This window comes from Callospermophilus lateralis, chromosome 1 (assembly GCF_048772815.1).
Source record: "Callospermophilus lateralis isolate mCalLat2 chromosome 1, mCalLat2.hap1, whole genome shotgun sequence".
In the NCBI taxonomy this organism is placed as follows: Eukaryota; Metazoa; Chordata; class Mammalia; order Rodentia; family Sciuridae; genus Callospermophilus; species Callospermophilus lateralis.
Genome location: NC_135305.1, coordinates 195,525,374 through 195,544,812, shown reverse-complemented (window position 1 = coordinate 195,544,812; position 19,439 = coordinate 195,525,374). Strand labels below are relative to the sequence as shown.

Here is a 19,439-nt window from a genome sequence, read left to right as displayed (position 1 = left end):
CCCACGGCACTATGCTCAGGAACGAGCAAACCTCTGAGGCAAGAATCCCGAGACATAACTTCGATGCTTGCAGCCTGTGGCTGTGTCCTGTGGAGTGGCCTTTCCCAGGATCTCTTGCTCTGCGCTTGGGGGTGGGGCCAGGGTGTCAGCCAATGGGAGGAGCTGAGCCTTGGCAGCCGGGCCCTGTAGCTCCGTGGTCCCCACCAACCTCCCACGTGTCTCCTGCGCCCCAGGTTGGGCTGCAGCTTCTGGGCTGTTTCCACACCCTCCAGCCCTGCAGGTCGCCGTGTCTTCCAGCTGCTCAACTCTTGATGCCTCACCTCTCTGCGACTTTCTGCTCTGCCATTCTCTGAAAAGCCTCTTTTCCATATTGAATCTCGCCTTTGAGTCACATTTCCTGACTGGACAGGATCTCAAGATGTACTCTGTCACGGAGTGCCCAAGGGGTTTTTGTTTTGATTGCTCAGTTGGATGATGGTCAACAGGAATATGGATGGGGTGGTGCTAGTGAGTGAATAGACAGTGGACAATTCCAAAAAGGGAAAAAGTATATGTGGAATGTTACCTGTGTGTAAGAAGGAAGAAAACTGAAGATGACTGATTAACAGAGGCTGCAATAGGAATCAGCAGGTGGATATATGATGTAATGAGAAAGGACATCAGGTATTGGGGCAGTGGTGAAAAGCCTTCTGTAGATCAGTAGAAATAGGAAGTTATTTTGAGGTCTGATGATTTAGAAAAGGTGGACATTGAAGACTGGATAAGAGAGCCTCTTTGAGAAGGATACATGAACCCTCCGGATGAAGGGGTCTTCAGAGGAAGAACATTAGGCTGGACTCCAGGTTGACCCAGGATTGGAGGTTGAAGGAAGTTGTTGAGCTAAAGGAACAGACAAGTGCAGGAGAGTTCAGACAGTTCCTAATCCCAGCAGCTGGGGAATGTTGGTAGTGATCAGTGGCATAAAAAGGTACAGAGAAATAAAAGGGGATTGGGAAATTTGCTCAAAGGAAGGTCAAGAGGGTTTATATGTATGTTAATATTTGGTCCCCGGCACTAGGCTAATTGTTCCAAATAGGATTTTTAAAAGTTACCATTTCATTGTTCAAATTTTTCCTCTGCAAAACACATGCCTTCTCTTTAGTTTGACCATAGTTGTATGGGATCTCTCTTGAATCCATCTGAGCAGTGCGTAGGGAAACCATGAAAATGGTTCATGGTAGCAATACACGGACTGAAAAGAGCTGTGACAGATCTTTGGGGGAATCTGACAAGAATCAGTTTACTTATCCCTCCCTCTTTATGTAGAGCATGCAGGGTAGTAGACAATTTCAGGTCTGGACTTGGTGGAGCAATTGCTTCTGCAGTTTCTTCTCCTTTTAATGTGTGCTGTCTGAGATTCGTGTTTTATAGCTCCTCTGGATGAAGTCTAAGAACTGCTTTCTACTGAATTCTGTATGAATAAACAGTCAATCCTATAAAGCAATTCCAAAATAATTCATTAGTTTAACTTATTATAAAAATAGTGGCATATAAGAGAACATGGAACATGGAGGGAAGATGATCATGGTCTTGCTTTTCTATGATCAGTGTTTACATGTAAACAATCTGGGATCATTTGTGCAAAGATTTTGATTTCACGCTTGTGTTGGCAGATCTCCTACTTTAGTGAGAAGTTCTGGGTGGTTGTGTAGAATGCCTCTTTTATCCAGCAGTCTTGGATCTATAGTCCTACCCATATTAAGGGGAAATAAGACCAGTCTTATAAGAAAACATGGTGTGTTTCACATACCTTGTGAAACAAAAGGAAGCCCTTTCAGAATGAAAAGGGGCAGATAACCATGTAAAAATTATCCATGAAAGATGGACAATTAAAGCATTGTTTATAATTACATCGAGATTCATGTAACTTAAAGTTAACCATTTAAAATGGTTATTCTAGATGCTTAATACATTACAATATTGTAGAACTATGCTTTGCATCTAATTCTAAAATTTTCACACCTCAAAGCCTTGTACCCCTTTAGCAGTTACTTGGCATTTCCCCCTTCCCTGAGCCTCTGGCAATCACCAATCTGCTTTGAATTTCCAATTCAGGCTATTTCAGAGAAATGGAATCTTATTATCTATAACTTTTTGTATCTATTTCTCATAATCGGCATAATGTTTTTGAGGTTCAACTATGTAGTATATATCAATTCCTTTTATATTCTGTATCATTCCTTTTTATGGCCAGATATTCCACTTGTATGGATATAGCACATTTTGTTGATCCATTCTTTCATTAATGGACATTTGAGTACTGAGTAGTGCTACTGTGAACACACTTTGAGTTCATTTTTAATTCTTTTGAGTAAGATACTAATGTTATTCATTACTCCCTGGTTGTGATGTACCCAGGTGGAGGCAGACCATGACAACTCAAGGTTGTAAACCCACACATCTTGTTTCTTGCTGAGCACTTCCTTGCATTACGTTAATTTTTGTTTGCAATCCCATAAATAATACATGAAGTCTCTTTGGCCCAGTCGAGGGTGATTGGTACTTTGCCATGAGAATCCTAGTTTCAGCACTTCTACTTATAGTGCGGTATGTAAGATAGAATCTCATAACTGCTCACAGGAGAAAAATTCTTGTACTGCTAACCGTCTCAGAAGATCTTTGTTTTCATAGTCCCAGATCCCAGTGCCCCTGTCCTTTGCCTTATCAGTTCTTTCTGCTCAGAGGATCTGCACTCACTGGCTCCTGCTTTGGTTCAGAACTAAAGGTCCCGGGTCGCCAGTGACTGGAACTGTTACCATGTGACTCGCCTGGGAATCACATGTGTCTTGGAGATGCCTCTGTCATCATCTCTTCACTCTTTACAGTGTCCTTTCGGTTCTTCAAGCTGGTCCTTGATAGACTTGAAGTAGAAATGAAACTTGATGTTGGGCGAACTGGAACTTTAGAGAGTAAATCTGGGTGAGAAAGGTGAGTGAGCAATTATCAGATTACAGATTAAAGCAAGCACACCAGTTTAGCAGTGTTTGCACCTTTGAAATGACCTATTGTTTTAGGTGGGTCTCCCAGAAAGCTAAAGCCTGGGAGATGAAGGCTTGGATGTAGAATGTGATTCCAGGTAAGCAGAGATCAGTAAGAATAAAATATGAAAAGACTAAGGCAGTCTACAAGGTGTACTACTGTGCTGGTTGTTGCTCTGGGCAATAGAAGCCTAGTCTCCCTGCTGACCATGTAGCATGTGCTTCACCACCTCAAGTAAAGATAAGGGTGGTTTTCCATTGGCTTTCATCTTCCATCAATCAGTGGTGGCTTGGTGGGGTGCTGTCTCTTGCACTTAAACCTGGCGGAACAGTTAACCATGAACTTTCCAGACTGGATTCTCTAAAATAGTCCTTGATAAGAAAGCAGGAGGTAGACCACACAGGCCCTTTGTGTACAGTAGCTACTTCAGCAGCCTCTGCGGCTCACATGTGGATAGTGAGAGTTAGGCTACAGGACCCAGGTATTTCCAGCTCATGATATTACCCTGTTCCTTCGTGAGTATGTTGGTGGTCACTTGAGGCCTCCTTCTCTCCCCGAGTTTCAAGGAATAGTTTTCCAGCTGGCTCTGTGAAAGGCATGCATTTATCCCAGTTCCCCTAAAAATTTCCCCTCTCCTATCCCTTATTACTTTTGAGGGAATTAGGCCAGCTGATCCATTAGACTTACAGCCACTAAGTCTGTTAAAGCAGTAGGAATCCAATTAGATTTTAACACAAGACCAAACTCTTCTTAAAAATGAATAATTTGAACTGTGCAACAGGTGCTAAAGTCTCTGGGGACAGAAAGAAATGAAGGAAAATCTTTCATGTACCATCATGCAGGGAGTGATAAGAGTTTAATTTTCTCCGTCAGGTGCTCCAGAGTCTGTTATGACAGTGACATAGTAGCTCAAAAGCACTTTGTGAGGTAGTATGAGCAATTGTTCATGTGAGGCCCAGCAAATTTTCATCTGAATTTCATTTGAAAAGCCAGCTGTCTTCCTCCCTGTATTACTAGTTGAGCACCTCTAATTCGGAACCCCAAATGTTCCAAAGCCCAAACTTTGAGTGCTGACATGCTGCAGGTAAGATTCCATACCTGACTCATGTGATGGGCCACAGTCACAATGTAGGTGCACTGAAAATAGAGTAAAATTACTGTCAGGCTGTGTAGAAGGTTTATATGAAACAATTTGTCTAGGCTTGGATCCCATCCCCCAAGATATCTCATTGTGTATGTACAAATATTTCAAAACTGGACCCCCCCCCAAAAAAATCTAAAACACTTTGTACCAAGCATTTTGGATGAGGGTTACTCTACCTGTGACACAGAGCTGATCTGCCTAGGTATTAACACTTGTGAGCCAATGCCACTTGTGTTATGAGCTTGGGATCTCTTTGCTGAGCCAGTCTCTGCCCTGGTAGAATTATGGAAACAGCTTTCTTATAGCCCAGGCATTGGAGGACACACATAGAATTCCATGGTTCAAGGATTCTGGGGCTAAGCTCCTCCAGAAGTCCTCTGAGCTGTTGCAATTTGGAGACATGGTCCCAGAGTCAAAAACATTCAGTTAAATCATAAACCGTGATGTGTGCAAACCTTCAGCATGTGTGACATTTTAACTAATAATCTTTTCCTCGGCAATCTTCAGAGGAGTCCCAAGGCCCTTTCATTAAGCACAAGCTTAGTGCTAGAGTTTCTGCATCATCTCTCTGGTCTCAAGTGTATCTGTAATGAATCATCTGTAATTTCCTGTTTTAGTCTCTTTAAATTAGAGGACAAACTGATTATAGAATCTTCCTAGATATTTCATAAAGTGTTTACTTTTTAGAATGGTCATGCCCACACCCAATTGAACAGCAGTTTTTAGCAACTGACTTCTACTGATGCTTTTCCTAAATCAGCTTAGTTTTATGAAATTATTTTTCATACTTGTATTTTGTCTATTGAAAGTTTGTAGTTAAAATAAGTACACAGCATAAACAGAGTTGGGGACCAAACACAGTTGGCTCTTCTTGGTTACCCAGCTCAGCTGGTGGGGGCAGAGGTCTGCAGGCATAACTAGAGAGGCCAAAGCCATATAGGCAGGTGGCGCCTGTGTGGGAAGGTCTGGAGGTCGAATGGAAATGATGGAAAGTAGGGGAAGTCCAATTGGTTGGTTAAACTAAGGCCTTGAGAGCATCTCCTACAGATTTTCTAATTCTGCTGCCTGGCCCTGACATTGGGCAACAAAAACACCTTCACATAGAAGATGGTCAGACATCTTCTGGCCCATCCACACACTTTTTGCATGGAAATTATCAATACCCATATTGAGTCCCACAGGCTATCTATCCTTGCTGGATATTCTGACATGCCAGGACTGCAAATGTCATCAATGGGAATGACACGGGCTTAGTCCTTATACCATATCTAGTTCGAAAAATTTCCTGTCTTGAATTCCTTGGGGAAAAAGGAAGACATCTCAGAGTAGATTGGGTTCTTTGGGAATAAGAAATTGGAAGAAATCAAAATAAGTATGAAAATGAATCTTATTAGCTCTGTAGACTCATCTAGTCCTGTATCTGGATAATAGGATTCTTAAAGGACTTTAGATTGTCTTGGATTTGTTTTTTAAATTAAGCCTAACTTGATGTTAGCATAAGCCTGTCAACTTATTATTCCTGCATTGGTAAGAAGTTCCTTAGGGTGAATTAGGGTTTGATTGTAGCTGTTTGGTTCACTGTGTGTGTCAGACATATAAAAAGCGAAGCAGTAAAGTAGATGCAAATAGCAGGAGCTTCCAAGATTCTAGTCAATACAGTGTTCTGAGGAAAATGACCTCACTAAGGCACAGATTTATAAGGTTTCTGTCACCTCCTATGGCTCCCCCCACCACCAGGTACTATCTATGTAGACTGCCTGAGTCATTAACAAATCTCTCATCTCCCTCTTACCTGCATCAGCAACACAAAGCTTGGAATGGTAATTAGTGGGATTTATTCATAGATTCTATAGGGCTCTACAGCTTGGGCATGTTGATGGTCACATGTTTTTTTTTTATAAAGCATGAGAAATTTTGAAACCAGTTGGAGTGCCCTTTTGAGCTCCATACTTTGGTGCCTGAGCATTTGGAAAGGAGATAATGGTCCCTAAGTAGATAAGAACACTTTTGTCAGATTATTGATTTTTAAGAAACTCAAATTTGCTTCTTAAAATGATCCATCTTGGGATCATACTGGACTTTCATCCCTGTGGTTGGTTTAACTCTTTGGTGGGAGACAAATTTAACCAAAAAACTAGGCGCTCCTTTCCTCACATTGTAGGGTGAGCATCTATGGAACTCCTTGGCATGTGTACGCATTTTGTTTTGTGATTCGTTTCTGGTATAAAGTATCTTCTTCGATTCTATGAAGATGTGAAAAGAAAGAATGGAATAAATCATGAGATGCCCATCTTCAGGGCAGTAGTAATATAATTTCATAATGAAAACTATCCAGTAGAGATGACACGTGCCATTGTGTAGATGTATATAAATTGGACACACATCAGTTTAATATCTGAATGTGACCCTGAGGAGAAAGCTTCCTGGAACCCATTGCTCTGGATGGCTTGTCATTCTGAGCATAAAAACCCTCAGGGAATCCCACCTGTTCTGGCTTATGTGGTGTTTGTAACTTCTAATTCAGGAACTGGGGGCTGGGGTTGTAAGTCATTGGTAGAGCACGTGCTTAGCTGGCGAGAGGCCCTGGTCTTGATCCCCACCACCTTTCCATCTTTTATTTACAGACAGGGTCTCCCTGGGTTGTTTAGGGCCTTGCCAAGTTGCTGAGGCTGGCTTTGAACTCGGGATCACCCTGTCTTGTCCTCATAAGCCACTGGCATTAAAGGGCGTGGGCCACCGAGAAAGGCTCCCATCCATTGTCTTTGACCTTGATGCCTCCTCTATGCCTGGAGTACTTCCAACTTTGTCTTACTGTCCATCTGGCTCAAACACACCTGGCAGACTTGTCCCCCACAGCCGTTGTAGGTGTTGAGCTCCTCCCTGGATAGCTATGGCTTACTCTTTTGCCTCACCATTTTTAGTGAGAAAGTCCCCTTTTTCTCACTAGAAAGTCATTTCCATGAGGCAGGGATATTCGTGGGTTTTGCTTATTGCTGTATTTCTATTATCTCAGGCAGTACCCAACACATGGAAGGTGTCCATTAAATATTCTTTGACCTCTGAATGTGTGTTGGTTGATGTTGTACCACGTTGTTTTGAGGGCATTTCATTCTTTTCATGTATAATTAGTGAGGGTGTTGTGCCTTTTTTCCAGACTCTTCTGCCTCCTTGAAAAAGGAGACACCAATGACTCGGTGTTGACATTTTAATATGGAAGTCTCCAGGGAAGGGATAATGGTTAAGATTGATGGGGGGGGGGGCAGGTGGGGGAATTCATTTCTAAGTATTGATTATATTTGTGGAATTTGCAAGGTGAGGCCCAGTAGCAGGTTCCAAGGAGTATGCATGGCCGGGTATAGATGGTCCCTGGCCTGGAGGAGGTTATCCTCTGGGGGAGACCATAACACATGGAGATGGGACTGGGGATGGAATGCATTGAGTGCTGTCATCTTTGACATCTGTAGATATGCTGTGCATCAAGCATCACTCCTGTGATTATGAGCAAATGATTAAAAACCATTAAAAACGTAAGTGTTTTAACACTATGTCTTAGTCCTAATGAGCTTATTGTCTTAAGTATTGAGAAATTAGTATGTTCCATGGGACCTTGATGTTAAAAGTAACTTTTCCCAAAAGGTTAATTAAGTAGTCAGTAACCCTGTACTGTGAAGAGCAGTGGTAACCTTTTTTGAGCCTCAGATGCGGAGCTGAGTGATTTGCCTATAGTGAGATGGTGCACTCTCATGACCAATGGCCTCCCAAAGGCCTGGCCTCCGCTCTGGGGTTAGGATTTAAATGTATGAAGTGAGGGCTGGGGATGAAGCTTGGAGGTAGAATGCTTGCTAGAATGTTTGAGGCCCTAAGTTTGATCATCTGCACTGCACTACACAAGAAAAAAAGTAAACAGATTGTAAGTGCATGAATACACATATAAAACACATGTATGATAGGGATAGTTCATTAGATCAGAGCATGCACGTGAGTATGTGTATTTTTGCTGTGGCTTTAATAACTGTCTGGTGGGGTGAGACCTTCCCTTTCCCTCTTCTTAAAAAATTAACTTGGCCTGTTGTGAACCTCTTATTCCTTCATTTATATTTTATAAAAAGCTTGAATTGCAAGAAAAAAAATCCCACTAGAATTTTTATTAGAATAAGTATAAATATTTTGGGCACAAACTGACATTGTTATTGTTCATGTATCATGTATTTTTATTTTCCGAACTCCTTTGTTTTGGTGCCAAGGATTGAACCCAGGAGCACTTAACCACTGAGCCACATCCCCAACCCATTTTTATATTTTAGAGATGGGGTCTTTCTGAATTACTTAGGGCCTCTCTCAGTTCCTGAGGCTGGCTTTGAACTCAGTCCTCCTGCCTCAGCCTCCAGAGCTGTTGGGATTATAGGCATGCACCACGGCACCTGGCTGTTTTCCTAATTATTGATTTCTTTTCATAGATTAAATTTTTTCCCTCCATACAGGCTTTGTGTATACCTTATTGGATTAATGCCAGCACATCATAGTTCTTAATGCTATTGCAAAGGATATCTTTGTTATAATTTGGTTATTGATGATACAAAGAAATACTATTAGCTTTTCTAAACTCATCATATATCTGGCAACCTTGCTGGGCTCATTAGTTTTCTTCTAGTTAAACAATTACATCTATAGTCAACGGCACTTTGTTGCTTTGCTTCCCATCCTCCTCCTTCATCGTTGTCCATTTCACTGGCTAGTGCCAATAAAAATACATGATAGTGTGAATCTCCTCTTTTTCCTAAAGACTAAAAGGAATAAAATTAAAACTTCGGTAAGAAGTGTTGTTCTAGGTTTTTGTGTCTAACCCAGTTAAGTCAAGGAAACATCTGTTTTCACAACTTTTCCTCATTATAATATCAAGCCAGCAGTAAAAAGGTCTCAGTATCATATTGTTCATAAACAACATCCACAAAGTAGAATTACTTCCTTTGGGGATCAGCAATTCCAAGAGTATTTCAATGCAAGTACACATTTGCTTTGCTTTCAAAGGAGTATTATGTGTACATTCTCAGGATAGGTGACTGGATTGAATTTTTAGGTATGAAGCAAGGTGAACGTGTCTAACGCATATCAGCTTTCCCTCGTTATCAGTTACTTCACATGCTAGATGGTGTTAGGTGGGTAGCCCTTTATTTGGTTGGAAAGGGGCAACTGGAGGGGCTGAATCACCAGTGAGGCTGTTTTGAGTCTTTTTTGAATGAAACCTGTAATTTGGACTCTATCTTTGTATGATGTGTTTACATTTGGGAGCTTAATAATATCCTTAGATTAAAGGAAAGGACTATTGTAGAATCTGAAGGTGAAGATCTGAGTTTCCTTTTGGCTCTTTTTTTAAAAAAAAAAAAAAAAAAAAAAAAAAACTTTTTTTTTTTTTTTTGGTGGAGGGGTGCTAGAGATTGAACCCAGGGGCACTTAACCACTGAGCCACATCCCCAGCCCTTTTTGTGTTTTATTTAGAGACAGTCTCATGGAGTTGCTTAGGGCCTTGTGAAATTGCTGAGGCTGTCTTTGAACTCATGATCCTTCTGCCTCAGCCTCCTGAGCTGCTGGGATTTGCAGGTGTGTGCCACTGCTCCTGGCTAGCTCTTAAGATTTTATAGTTCTTCAGCAGGCGAAATGGAATCGAGTTTGTCAGTATGAGGAGGAAGACTTTGCTTTCAGAATAAAGCATCTAAAAGGAGTCTTGGTACTGGGGATTGCAAGGTCCTTGCCAATGGTTTTGAGGGACAGTGCAAAGCTCAGAGTGGAAGGTGGTGAAATCGCACTTCGCTGCTTCTGGTGGACCTCGGAAATGGGGAGAAGACATGGTGTGGGATAAGGAGGCCAGATGCCCAAGGCCAGTGCTTTCAGTGCAGATGAGACCATGGAGCTGGCCTGAAAAAGGCTAGAGATTCTTGAGTAGTTGGATTAGCTTTAGAAAAAAGTATCAAAATTTATGGGGGATGGTAGGTGGAGCAGGGCCTGAAAATGATAGCAGGAAGTGAGCTGAAAATGTTTCCATTCCATCTGTTTGTAGGAAATAGAACTACATGCTTTTGCTTGCATGGATTTTTTTTTTCAAAGATTTGGCATTTACATGTGTAGTCATGGATTTATTTAGAAGCAGGCCAGAGACTGGGAATACTATTTTTCATTTGCACACACTTGCATGCATGTATGTGTCCCTTAAGAGGGTACTAGTCCAAAGCTAGTGAAAAATATTTAAGGTATGCAGTGACAATGGAAGAAATCTAGGCTAGGTAACTTAAAGTCGAAACTACTTCTAGAAGAAGATAGAAATTTGAAAAGGAGGGCTAAAAAATGACTGTGCAAAGTTAATCATGAAAATGAACTTGGAAAATGTCCCAATTCAAAACAATTTTATTTCTACTTTAAGTCTGTTTTAAGCTTGAAATAACAGAAAATTAGAAAGCACAAAAAGCATTGCAGCAAGAAGGTCGATATGACACTGTTAAGTAGAGTATTGGAATGGATTCATTTAAAAACCAGTCTACCTTTTATTTAGATGTTGACTACCAGGAAAATGAAATTCTTAATTTTAAGACTCCCATTATTCTATTTTTAAAAGTTTCTATACTTTTCCATATTGTTTCTGAGGCATGTTCACCTTTGGAAGAAAAGAAATAAGTCACAATTTGTGTTTAGCCTTCAAATATTTAGAAATGGCATACTAATTTTCTTTTTTTGAAGACGAAAAGGAAATGAATGTAACGAAATGGTAAAAATTGTTCTTCAAAATACATACTGGTTTGGTTTGTGTAAGGCCCACCCCCCTCTTCCTTTGGGATATGTTATTCTGAAATACCACATCTTTTTTTTTTCTTTCTTCCTTGCTGTGAAAGAATTCAAGGAAATGAGGAAAATGCACTCCAAATTAAATGTCATTTGAATATGGTTACAATTAGTTGTCTCAGAAGTTTTTTCCAATCAGAAAAGTTTTCTGCAGCAGTATGGTTACCACAGATTTATATTTAAGATATTAAAGCTCCCTTACTCCCTTTTAGCTTTTTAATTCTAACTAAGCAATTACAACTCCTGATGTGTTTTAAGAGGTTCTTGGGATCAGCTGATAATCTTTTCTATTTGGGACTTTGTTATTCCAAATACTGGGAAACTTACTTTCTTAAATTGATCTTTTGTAGCAGTCTGTAGGCATTTTGCTTTCTAGAACATGCTTCTTAAAATGAGATTGTATTTTAAATGCACTTCTTTTTTTTCTCTGAAGCAAGTGTTGAGTACTGAGGATTCTTTTTTAACTTGAGTCTATGGCAGTGTTGGCTCTTAGGACCATGAATTCGACTTGCACGATACTTAACCATTCGCCTATACTTCTCCATGCTTTATGTATTTTCTCTCTTATTCTCTAGCAACTCAATGAGATAGGGAATGTTGAACTTAGCAATGAAAACACCCATGTTCCTTTACTAGGTAGCTCAGGCGCTAAAACCTGGATTTGAATGTAGGCAGCTGACCTGAGAAAGCGTGCTCTCAGAGCTAGATGGCTCCTCTGTGGAAGCATTTAGATAGTGCGTCTTGCTCTGAGCCTTCTTAGATGATACTTCTGTCTCCCAGGCTTGTTGGCCTGATGACTGTGATTAGACATAATCTTCCTAGTGATTGCTCTGCCTTTCCTTCATGCCAGTTTTGGTCAGTAGGTAGAGCATGAGTTTTGTTGCTTCTTTGCAACTTGGAAAGTGGAAGGGTCCATTGAAGAGTGCAAGGAAAGTCCCTGAGGCCCCTGACTATAGGATGCCTGGACAGGCCCAGTGCCATCTTGTCCTCTCTGCTCCCACCTTTGTCACTGTCCCCTCTTGGTCAGGCATTTACCCAGGGGAGGACACATGGCCAGATGAGTCTGATAGCAGCATGAAGGGACTGTCTTCCTGGGTAGGGGACGAAGAAACTGTTAATCTTTGTTCAGAATCTTCTGCAGATGGCACACATAGCATTTCAAGTTGCCCCCACCAAAGTAAATATTTGGAACTAAACGCTTCCATGTTGTTCCCCAGACTCTTGTTAATATTTTATTTTAAATTAGTAGCAAGAATAGGATTTTGACATCCAAGCACAATTCTAAAAACGAAGCCTGGAGGTCTTAGACAGCCTGCTCGTTTGTAGAAGTTGCAATTGGCTGCCTAGTGTCACTTTTTCTCCTGATTAACTGTGGGATTTACCAAGAGCAAGACTTTTTTGCTCACATTTATCCTGAGAGAATGCACGGGCGTGAATTAAACCGTGAGACTCCCACGGTTAATGGAAAATTAAAGGTTTTTTTTTTTACTCAAATGTACTGCTTGTGAATTCAAATGACAGCCATTAAGTAAAGATCATGGGGTTAGACAGTCTCAGTGGAATAATTTAGGTGAATTTCTTGATTTATTGCCATTCATGGTAATATGCTGCAGGCAAAGGTGTCTATGACCATAGCTGTCTTCCTCTGATTTCTTGATGGGTCTTCATTTCTACTCAGAATTTAGAGTGGGGGGTTGGGAAAGGAGCTGGAGAGAGGGGGAGGGGTGTGAGATTTTTCCTGCAGTCTTGATATCTAATCTCTGACCATGTAAATATTATATTTTGGGCTTTATCACCACTTTGATCCTATAGAAAATAAGGTTAGTGGCTGCTATGATCTTTTTTTCTGTGCTAAGCAACTTCTTAACATTTTAAAAATCAATAAGACCTTTATTGATCAAGTTTTAAGTGATATAAACAAACTTACTTTGGCTGGGCAGCCCCTGCGTGTCAGATTCTGTGCTAAGCATTTTATGGGTATGATCTAATTTAATCTTCATGATGACTTTTAAGGGTCAATATTATATGTCTTTTAAAGATTAGGAAATTGATGCTTAATGAGAAAGCTTAAAGAACTCACCCGAGGTCACGTGGCTAGAACCCAGTAGAGCTGCGGAAATGAAACTTGTCTGTTTAGCTTCCAAGCCCGGTGAAAAATCTCTGCCTTTTGTTGGATAGCAATAAGCCTTTCAAACACTCAAAATGTATTTCAGTGGACTCTTAATACTTGGGCAAATTTACTGTTATTAAAGGATTAGGGAAATAGCCTCTTTACTTTTTTGCACTCCGAAAGGATTGAGGCTGAGAGTAGATGGCTGTTGAAGCTCATTGTGATCGAGATGGATGTAATTCTGGTACTACACATTTCTCCAATTACCTACCCATGCGCTTATTTAAAAAGCTGCACCCAGGTTCCCATCTGTATCTCTATTCCTGTTAGTTATGTGGTAAACCAAATCCAGAGAACCTTCACAAATGGTTGTGGCTTTTCAGAATATCCCAGAATTCTGACTTCTACTTGGGTTTCCCACTGTACTCCCCTCTCTTAGTGATTTTTTTATAAAACAATGAACTGTTAATGTTTAATAGTTTTTAAAACTGCCATTGCCAGAGGCCTGAGGCCAAGACTACTTTGAATAACCACAGTCTGGCTTGTGTTCTTCTGTCTTGTTTCTTATCCCAAATCCTAGGCAGGCTTTGGTCTTCTCCTGGAATGTTTCTGAGCCGAGATCACTGGCTTTCTTCCTCACTTTTTTGACATTTGTTGCCAAATTAACGTCGTATTACTATCTTGCATATTCAGTGTGTGTATGTGACTGTGTGTCTTATGTTGTCAAATTATAAGCAGCTATAGGGAAAACCATCCCATACATCTTTTTTTTTTCTTTAACATTTCACAGTAGGATTCTGCTAGGCACATAAGAGGTATTCTGTAAATATAACACCCAGCATGATTTTTACATACAATTCAACTGCCTTTTCTCAAGCTAAATGAAGCATAGGAACAATTAGAATGTGAATTTTATGCAGTATTAAATTCTCTGAATTTTAATGAAATTTTTAATTTTAATGAAAATATAAAAAGCTATACAGTAGAGATGTCCCCCCCCATAACCTCTCATCCCCTGCTTCTCCATAAATAAGCAGCAACTTTATTAGTTTTATGTGTATCCTTCCAGAGTATTTGTTTTCAAGCAAATGATTTTAAAAGCGAAAGGAGTTACATTCCACATTTGACACAGAACTTTGCATAGTACTGTGATCTGTACCTTCTTGCATTTGAACTGTATAGCTTAGAGGTTGATAGAGAAATTTTGAGTATTCTCTTACAGCTTGGTGGTATTCCAAAATGTAGGTATACCATCATTTATTTAACCTGTTCCACAGTGATGAACATTCAGGTTACCATTCTTTGTCATTAAACATACTGTTGTAGTGATTATTTGGTACATGTGGCACTGCATCCAGGTATAGCATGTCTGTAGGACCCATCTCCAGATGAGTACATTTGCAGCCGGGTTGGGTCTGCCAGAACCCCCCCCCCCCACAACCCCAGGTCTGCCAGCTTTCACAAACTCATTTCTCTGTAGCCCTGTTGATGTATTGTGCACTGAGATGCTTGAAATTTTGCCAATCTTTTGGGTAAAAGATGATGATGTCTAGGTGGGTTCAGTGGTTCATGCCTATGATCCCAGCCACTCAGGAGGCTGAGGCAGGAAGATCACAATTCAAGGCCAGCCTTAGCAACTTAGTGAGACCTGTCTCAAAAAATAAAAAGGGATGAGGATGTAGCTCAGTGGTAGAGTGTTTCTGGGTTCAATCCTCAGTACTACAAAGAAAAAGATGGTGTCTAAATGTATTTACATTTACCCCATAAATACAGTTGAACGTATTTTTTGTATGGTTTAAGCCCTCTCTGTTTTCTGTGAACTATCCACTTAATAAAGATGTGCAGATCCACAGTTTTTACTAGTTTATCACTCGACTTTATTGGTGGTGATAGTGGTCCTTTTCCCCGCAAAAGTTTCAAGTTTTAGATAGTCAAATTTACCTTTGTTCTGGCCTTTGGGTTTCAAAGTGTTAAGCCTTCCTGACCCCATAACTATACATTTTCTTCTAGTGCTTTTGTTCCTCTAAATCTTTGGCCCATTTGGGTTCTGTGCTTGGCAGTTCAGTTGTTGAAAAATTCATAAGAATTCATAAGTTGAGATGCCATCAAATTGGAATTTGACCAAATTGGAGTTTGGTTGACATGATACTGTAGTTTGAAATGTAAGCCCTGGTGTGTTAGTCAGCTTTTTCATTGCCATGACTAAAAGACCCAATGGAGAGCAATTTTAGAGGAGGAAGTTTAGTGGGGGGCGGGGGAGGTCATGGTTTCAGAGGTCTTGGAGTATAGATGGCTAACTTTATTCCTTGGGGCTTGAGGTGAAGCAGAACATCATGGTGGAAGAGGGTGGTGGAGGGAAGTGGCTCACATCAGAAAGCAGAGAGCAGACTCCACTTGTGAGATACAAAATAAATACCCCAAAGGCATGGGTTGAGCCTTAACCCAATCCTTTCATTTCTAAGCCACCTTGCATTGCCTCACACATGAGATTTTGGGGGACACCTTACATCCAAACTATAACACCTAGTCTGACAAAAAAAATGTGGGTGGATAACTGTCCTTAAAGTCAGAAGACTGTCATTTAAGAGCAAGTAGCAAATATTTAAGTACTTAAACAATTATTGTCTGCTGGACCTTGGGGGATATCAAGATGGGAGTGAACAAATCTGACGGTCTCTGGACAATGAGGATGATCTTGTTGCAGTCCAGTAACAGCAGGGAGAGGCTGTCCAGAGCAGGTGATACGGAGCTGAGTCTTGAAGGTTCAGTGGAAATTTGCCAGCAAGGAGGGGAAGGGCATTCCAAGAAGAGGAAATAATGAAAGCACGAGCCCTTAGAACCTGGGGGCATTTTCAGTAGCTCTTCATGGCCCTAGCATAGGACAGGAGAAACAGCAAGGGATGGGAGCAGATTAGTTGATGGAAAATATGTGAGCATCTGTCCTGTTCGGGCATGTGGTGCTGTTATACCCGCCCAGTACCTCATCCTTCTAATCGGGTAAAGGGGAAGATTAAGAGGCCCCAGACGAATGGAAGGCAACCCTTGGTCATGTTTTTGCAGGACAGTTGTTGAGTTTTGACCCCTGTTGCTTATTCTAGAGTACTCCAAGCTCCCGAAGCCGAAGTCTCACTTTGCTCCCCCATGGAACACCCAATTCTGCGTCTCCCTGTAGCCAGAGACACCTCAGTGCGGGGGCCCCCGGTGTTGTCACAGTCATGCATCACAAGTCGCCTGCAGCTGCCCGAAGAGCCAAGAGTCAGTATTCCGGCCAACTTCACGAAGTCAGAGAGGTAGGCTTTGCTCTCCTACGAAGTTAAGTGGCCCCTGGGAGTCGGGAACTGCATTCACCTTGGCTCTGCCAATTGCTCTTCCTTTGGATCATCTTGATTTGCCCCACTCCCCCCAAAAGCACCAGCGGTCAACCTCCCAGCCACATGGCCATGACTATCCTCTTGGTTTTTATTTAAAAAAAAAAAAAAAAGTTTGCTGCTTAGGTTAGGTTAAGCAAGTTGCTGAGATGTCTGGTGTAGCTCAGAAAGCAGAGAAAGCAAGCCCACAGAAATGTGGGTGCCCCAGTACTGTCAGTTACAAAGTAGCCACACTCCTAGCAGAGATGAGATGGTGCAAAATCTTGGAGACCCAGGAAGTAGTTCCAGGTGTTTGGAAGCTTGGGAGCGTTCAACATGAAGCTGATCTCCCCTCTGTTCTGCCCTGCCTGCAGACACTCAGGTGTGTTGGATGGTGAAGGGAACACTGTCCTTAAAGTCAGAAGACTGTCATTTAAGAGCAAGTCTTTTAATAGCTCTGAACCTCAGTTTCTGCTTCTGTAAAACGAAGCTGGCTTTACCAGCCTCTGGGTGGGAGGGGAATGGGAGGATATCTTGTGATTTTGCCCACGAAGCTCTTTAACCGCTTTATAAAAGCAACATGAGATTCTTTTTTTTTTTTTTTTTACTTGTGAAATTAATTCTGGAAGTCATCAGTTTGGGGATACCAGATCCATAATATTCATACACTCCTTTGCAACCATTGTGGAGAACAGACCATCTAAAATGACCTTGGTCCTAATTCTAGTTGAGTATGGAGGCTTTTTGCCCCACAGCTTACTTGTGCCCTGGCAGCTTGTTGTCACCTTATAGAAGGTAGTGGAGCCTCCCTCTGTATCTCACAGGAGAATGGGATCTCAGATCAGGGTCTGGCTGTTGCCCGAGTCAGCAGCGTATCTCTAAAACTGTTTAATTATTAATCCATATTAATTGTACAAAAGGGGGTCATGTGTGACATTTTCATATGTGCATAAAATGTACTTTGTATCTTTCCCCCTCACTGTTCTGTTTTTTTAAAATGACATGAGCCAGGCAATGCTCTGAAGGCTGGCTGTCTTGGCCTGATTCTGGCCCAGGGTAGGAAATAAAAAAAATCTTCTGAATCAAGTCTGGAGACACACATTAAAGGTATTATTTCCTTGATAAGAATGATTGTACCCATGAGTGGGTTTTTTTTCACAGCACCTTTTCAAAAACAGTTAAGGAAAATTAATGGAAAAATTTCAAATCGCCCAACTTCAGTTTCAACTTTGTTTTTATTTTTTTCATATTTTTTGGCTAGAGAATTTTAAAGAAAGGCTAAATGTATCATTTTATCATTGCCAGTGAATGCATCAGTATTGATCTTTTTACACAGTTGAACTTTTTTATACATACCTCATTGAAGTTTCTTTTACAAGTCTTTTGATCATAATCTTAACATGAACTTTCAAATATATATATTTATTATATTTGGGGGATTCTTTACATTCTCTAGAGTCTGTGATTATGCTGATCTGTAAGCTGAGGCCCAAAAAAATTTGGGGCACTTTATTGTTTAATATACAGCCCAATCTTCTCTACCTCCATTTAAAAAGTCAAGTTTTTAAAAGAAGGTATTTGTGCATGTGTATAAACATGTTTAATTATCTTATAATGGTTATGCCTTTGCTTTGTGAGGGATATAGTATAAGTCTATATTGTAAAAAGAGATGTAAAGGACAAAAGTAAAAGTTGCCTATAAGCTTACCTCCCTATAGGAAACTACTGTCACCTTTACATGACTTTACCTCTGAATTTTTTTTTGCTACATTTATAGGTATGTAAAAAATTATCTCTATGCTGTGATCTAAATTTCATAAATGATTATGTATATACTGCTTTTTTTCTTTTGCATTGTTTTTGCTCTTTCTGCCTAGGGGGTCATATTGAAACTTCTCATGGAATTATTTAAAAAATAAGTGACTTCGTAGCAATTGGTTTTTGCACCTTTGGGTGACAGTATGTGTCTTCAGATTGCTTTTATGTATTGATGACCTTTCTTGCTGAAAATTTTAGGGGAGACTTTTTGAGATGTAAGTATTGGCAGTCAAGAGAACTTTAGGGTGCTGAGCTCCCCTACAAGGAGTTGAAGGTTCTGGTTCTTGGTTATCATGTCCATTGTGATCCCACATTGGAGAAGGGTAGCTGTCATTTTATGAGATGGCCAGATCCACCTTGGGAATAACCTGAGCAAATCTCACCCCGATCAGAATGTCCTGCACTTATTAAAAGGTCTTTATACTCTGAAATTAAGTTCCACTGTGTTTATCTACAATATAACTAGAAGAAAATGGAATAGCATTTTTAACCCAGCTGTATAGGGAAGATAAACTTATGACCACTGAAGCAATGGAGAAAGTCATCATATACAAGACAAATGTGCCTGAAGATCAGGAGAATGAAAGAAAAATAGCCCAACCAAAGGCAATAGAATAAATATTAAATGGAATGCCGCAGCATGGCTGAAAATAATGGGACAGCTTAAAAGATAAAGTGGTTACTATCTAAAATATGAAGAATTGAGATACCAAAGGTCATAACCCAAAGTCCTCATAGGAGGCGGTTGAGAGGATTTCAGGGGATTCAATGTCGTGAGGAGTCTGTATGTCCTCATAGCATATGAGAAACAAAAGCTAAGAACATTGTTGATGAAGTTGAGAGTCAATTGTAGCCCATTGTTGGTTGGGGTGTTCAGAAATGTTGGCAGTATCGTACATCATGACAATTTAGTGATGTATAATAAAAGCCAAACGGAACACTGCATTGCCTTTCACCCAAATAGTCCCTATTGGAACAGTCTCTTGTGGAAACTGTGGAATTTAAGATAAGAATTTTGATAACCCTCTTACAAGGTCATAGGTCCAATTCAATATATTATAGGAATGACTATGTAAATAACAACGTAAGATAATAACCATAGCAATTTAAGACGTCATGTCAGTGGTGCTACTACATGGACAAGAACACATGAAACAATGAATATGCAGAG

General features: G+C 40.5%; 1 protein-coding gene across 1 annotated transcript in view; it reads left to right on the top strand.

Annotated features, from left to right (window-relative positions):
• The window catches only part of Osbpl10 (oxysterol binding protein like 10), a 265,907-nt gene that overhangs the window by 115,090 nt on the left and 131,378 nt on the right, over positions 1-19,439 (top strand). The window contains exon 4 of the mRNA XM_076843146.1: positions 16,202-16,393. Within this exon, the coding sequence (XP_076699261.1) occupies positions 16,202-16,393 (192 nt within the window). The remainder of the gene's footprint in view (positions 1-16,201; positions 16,394-19,439) is intronic.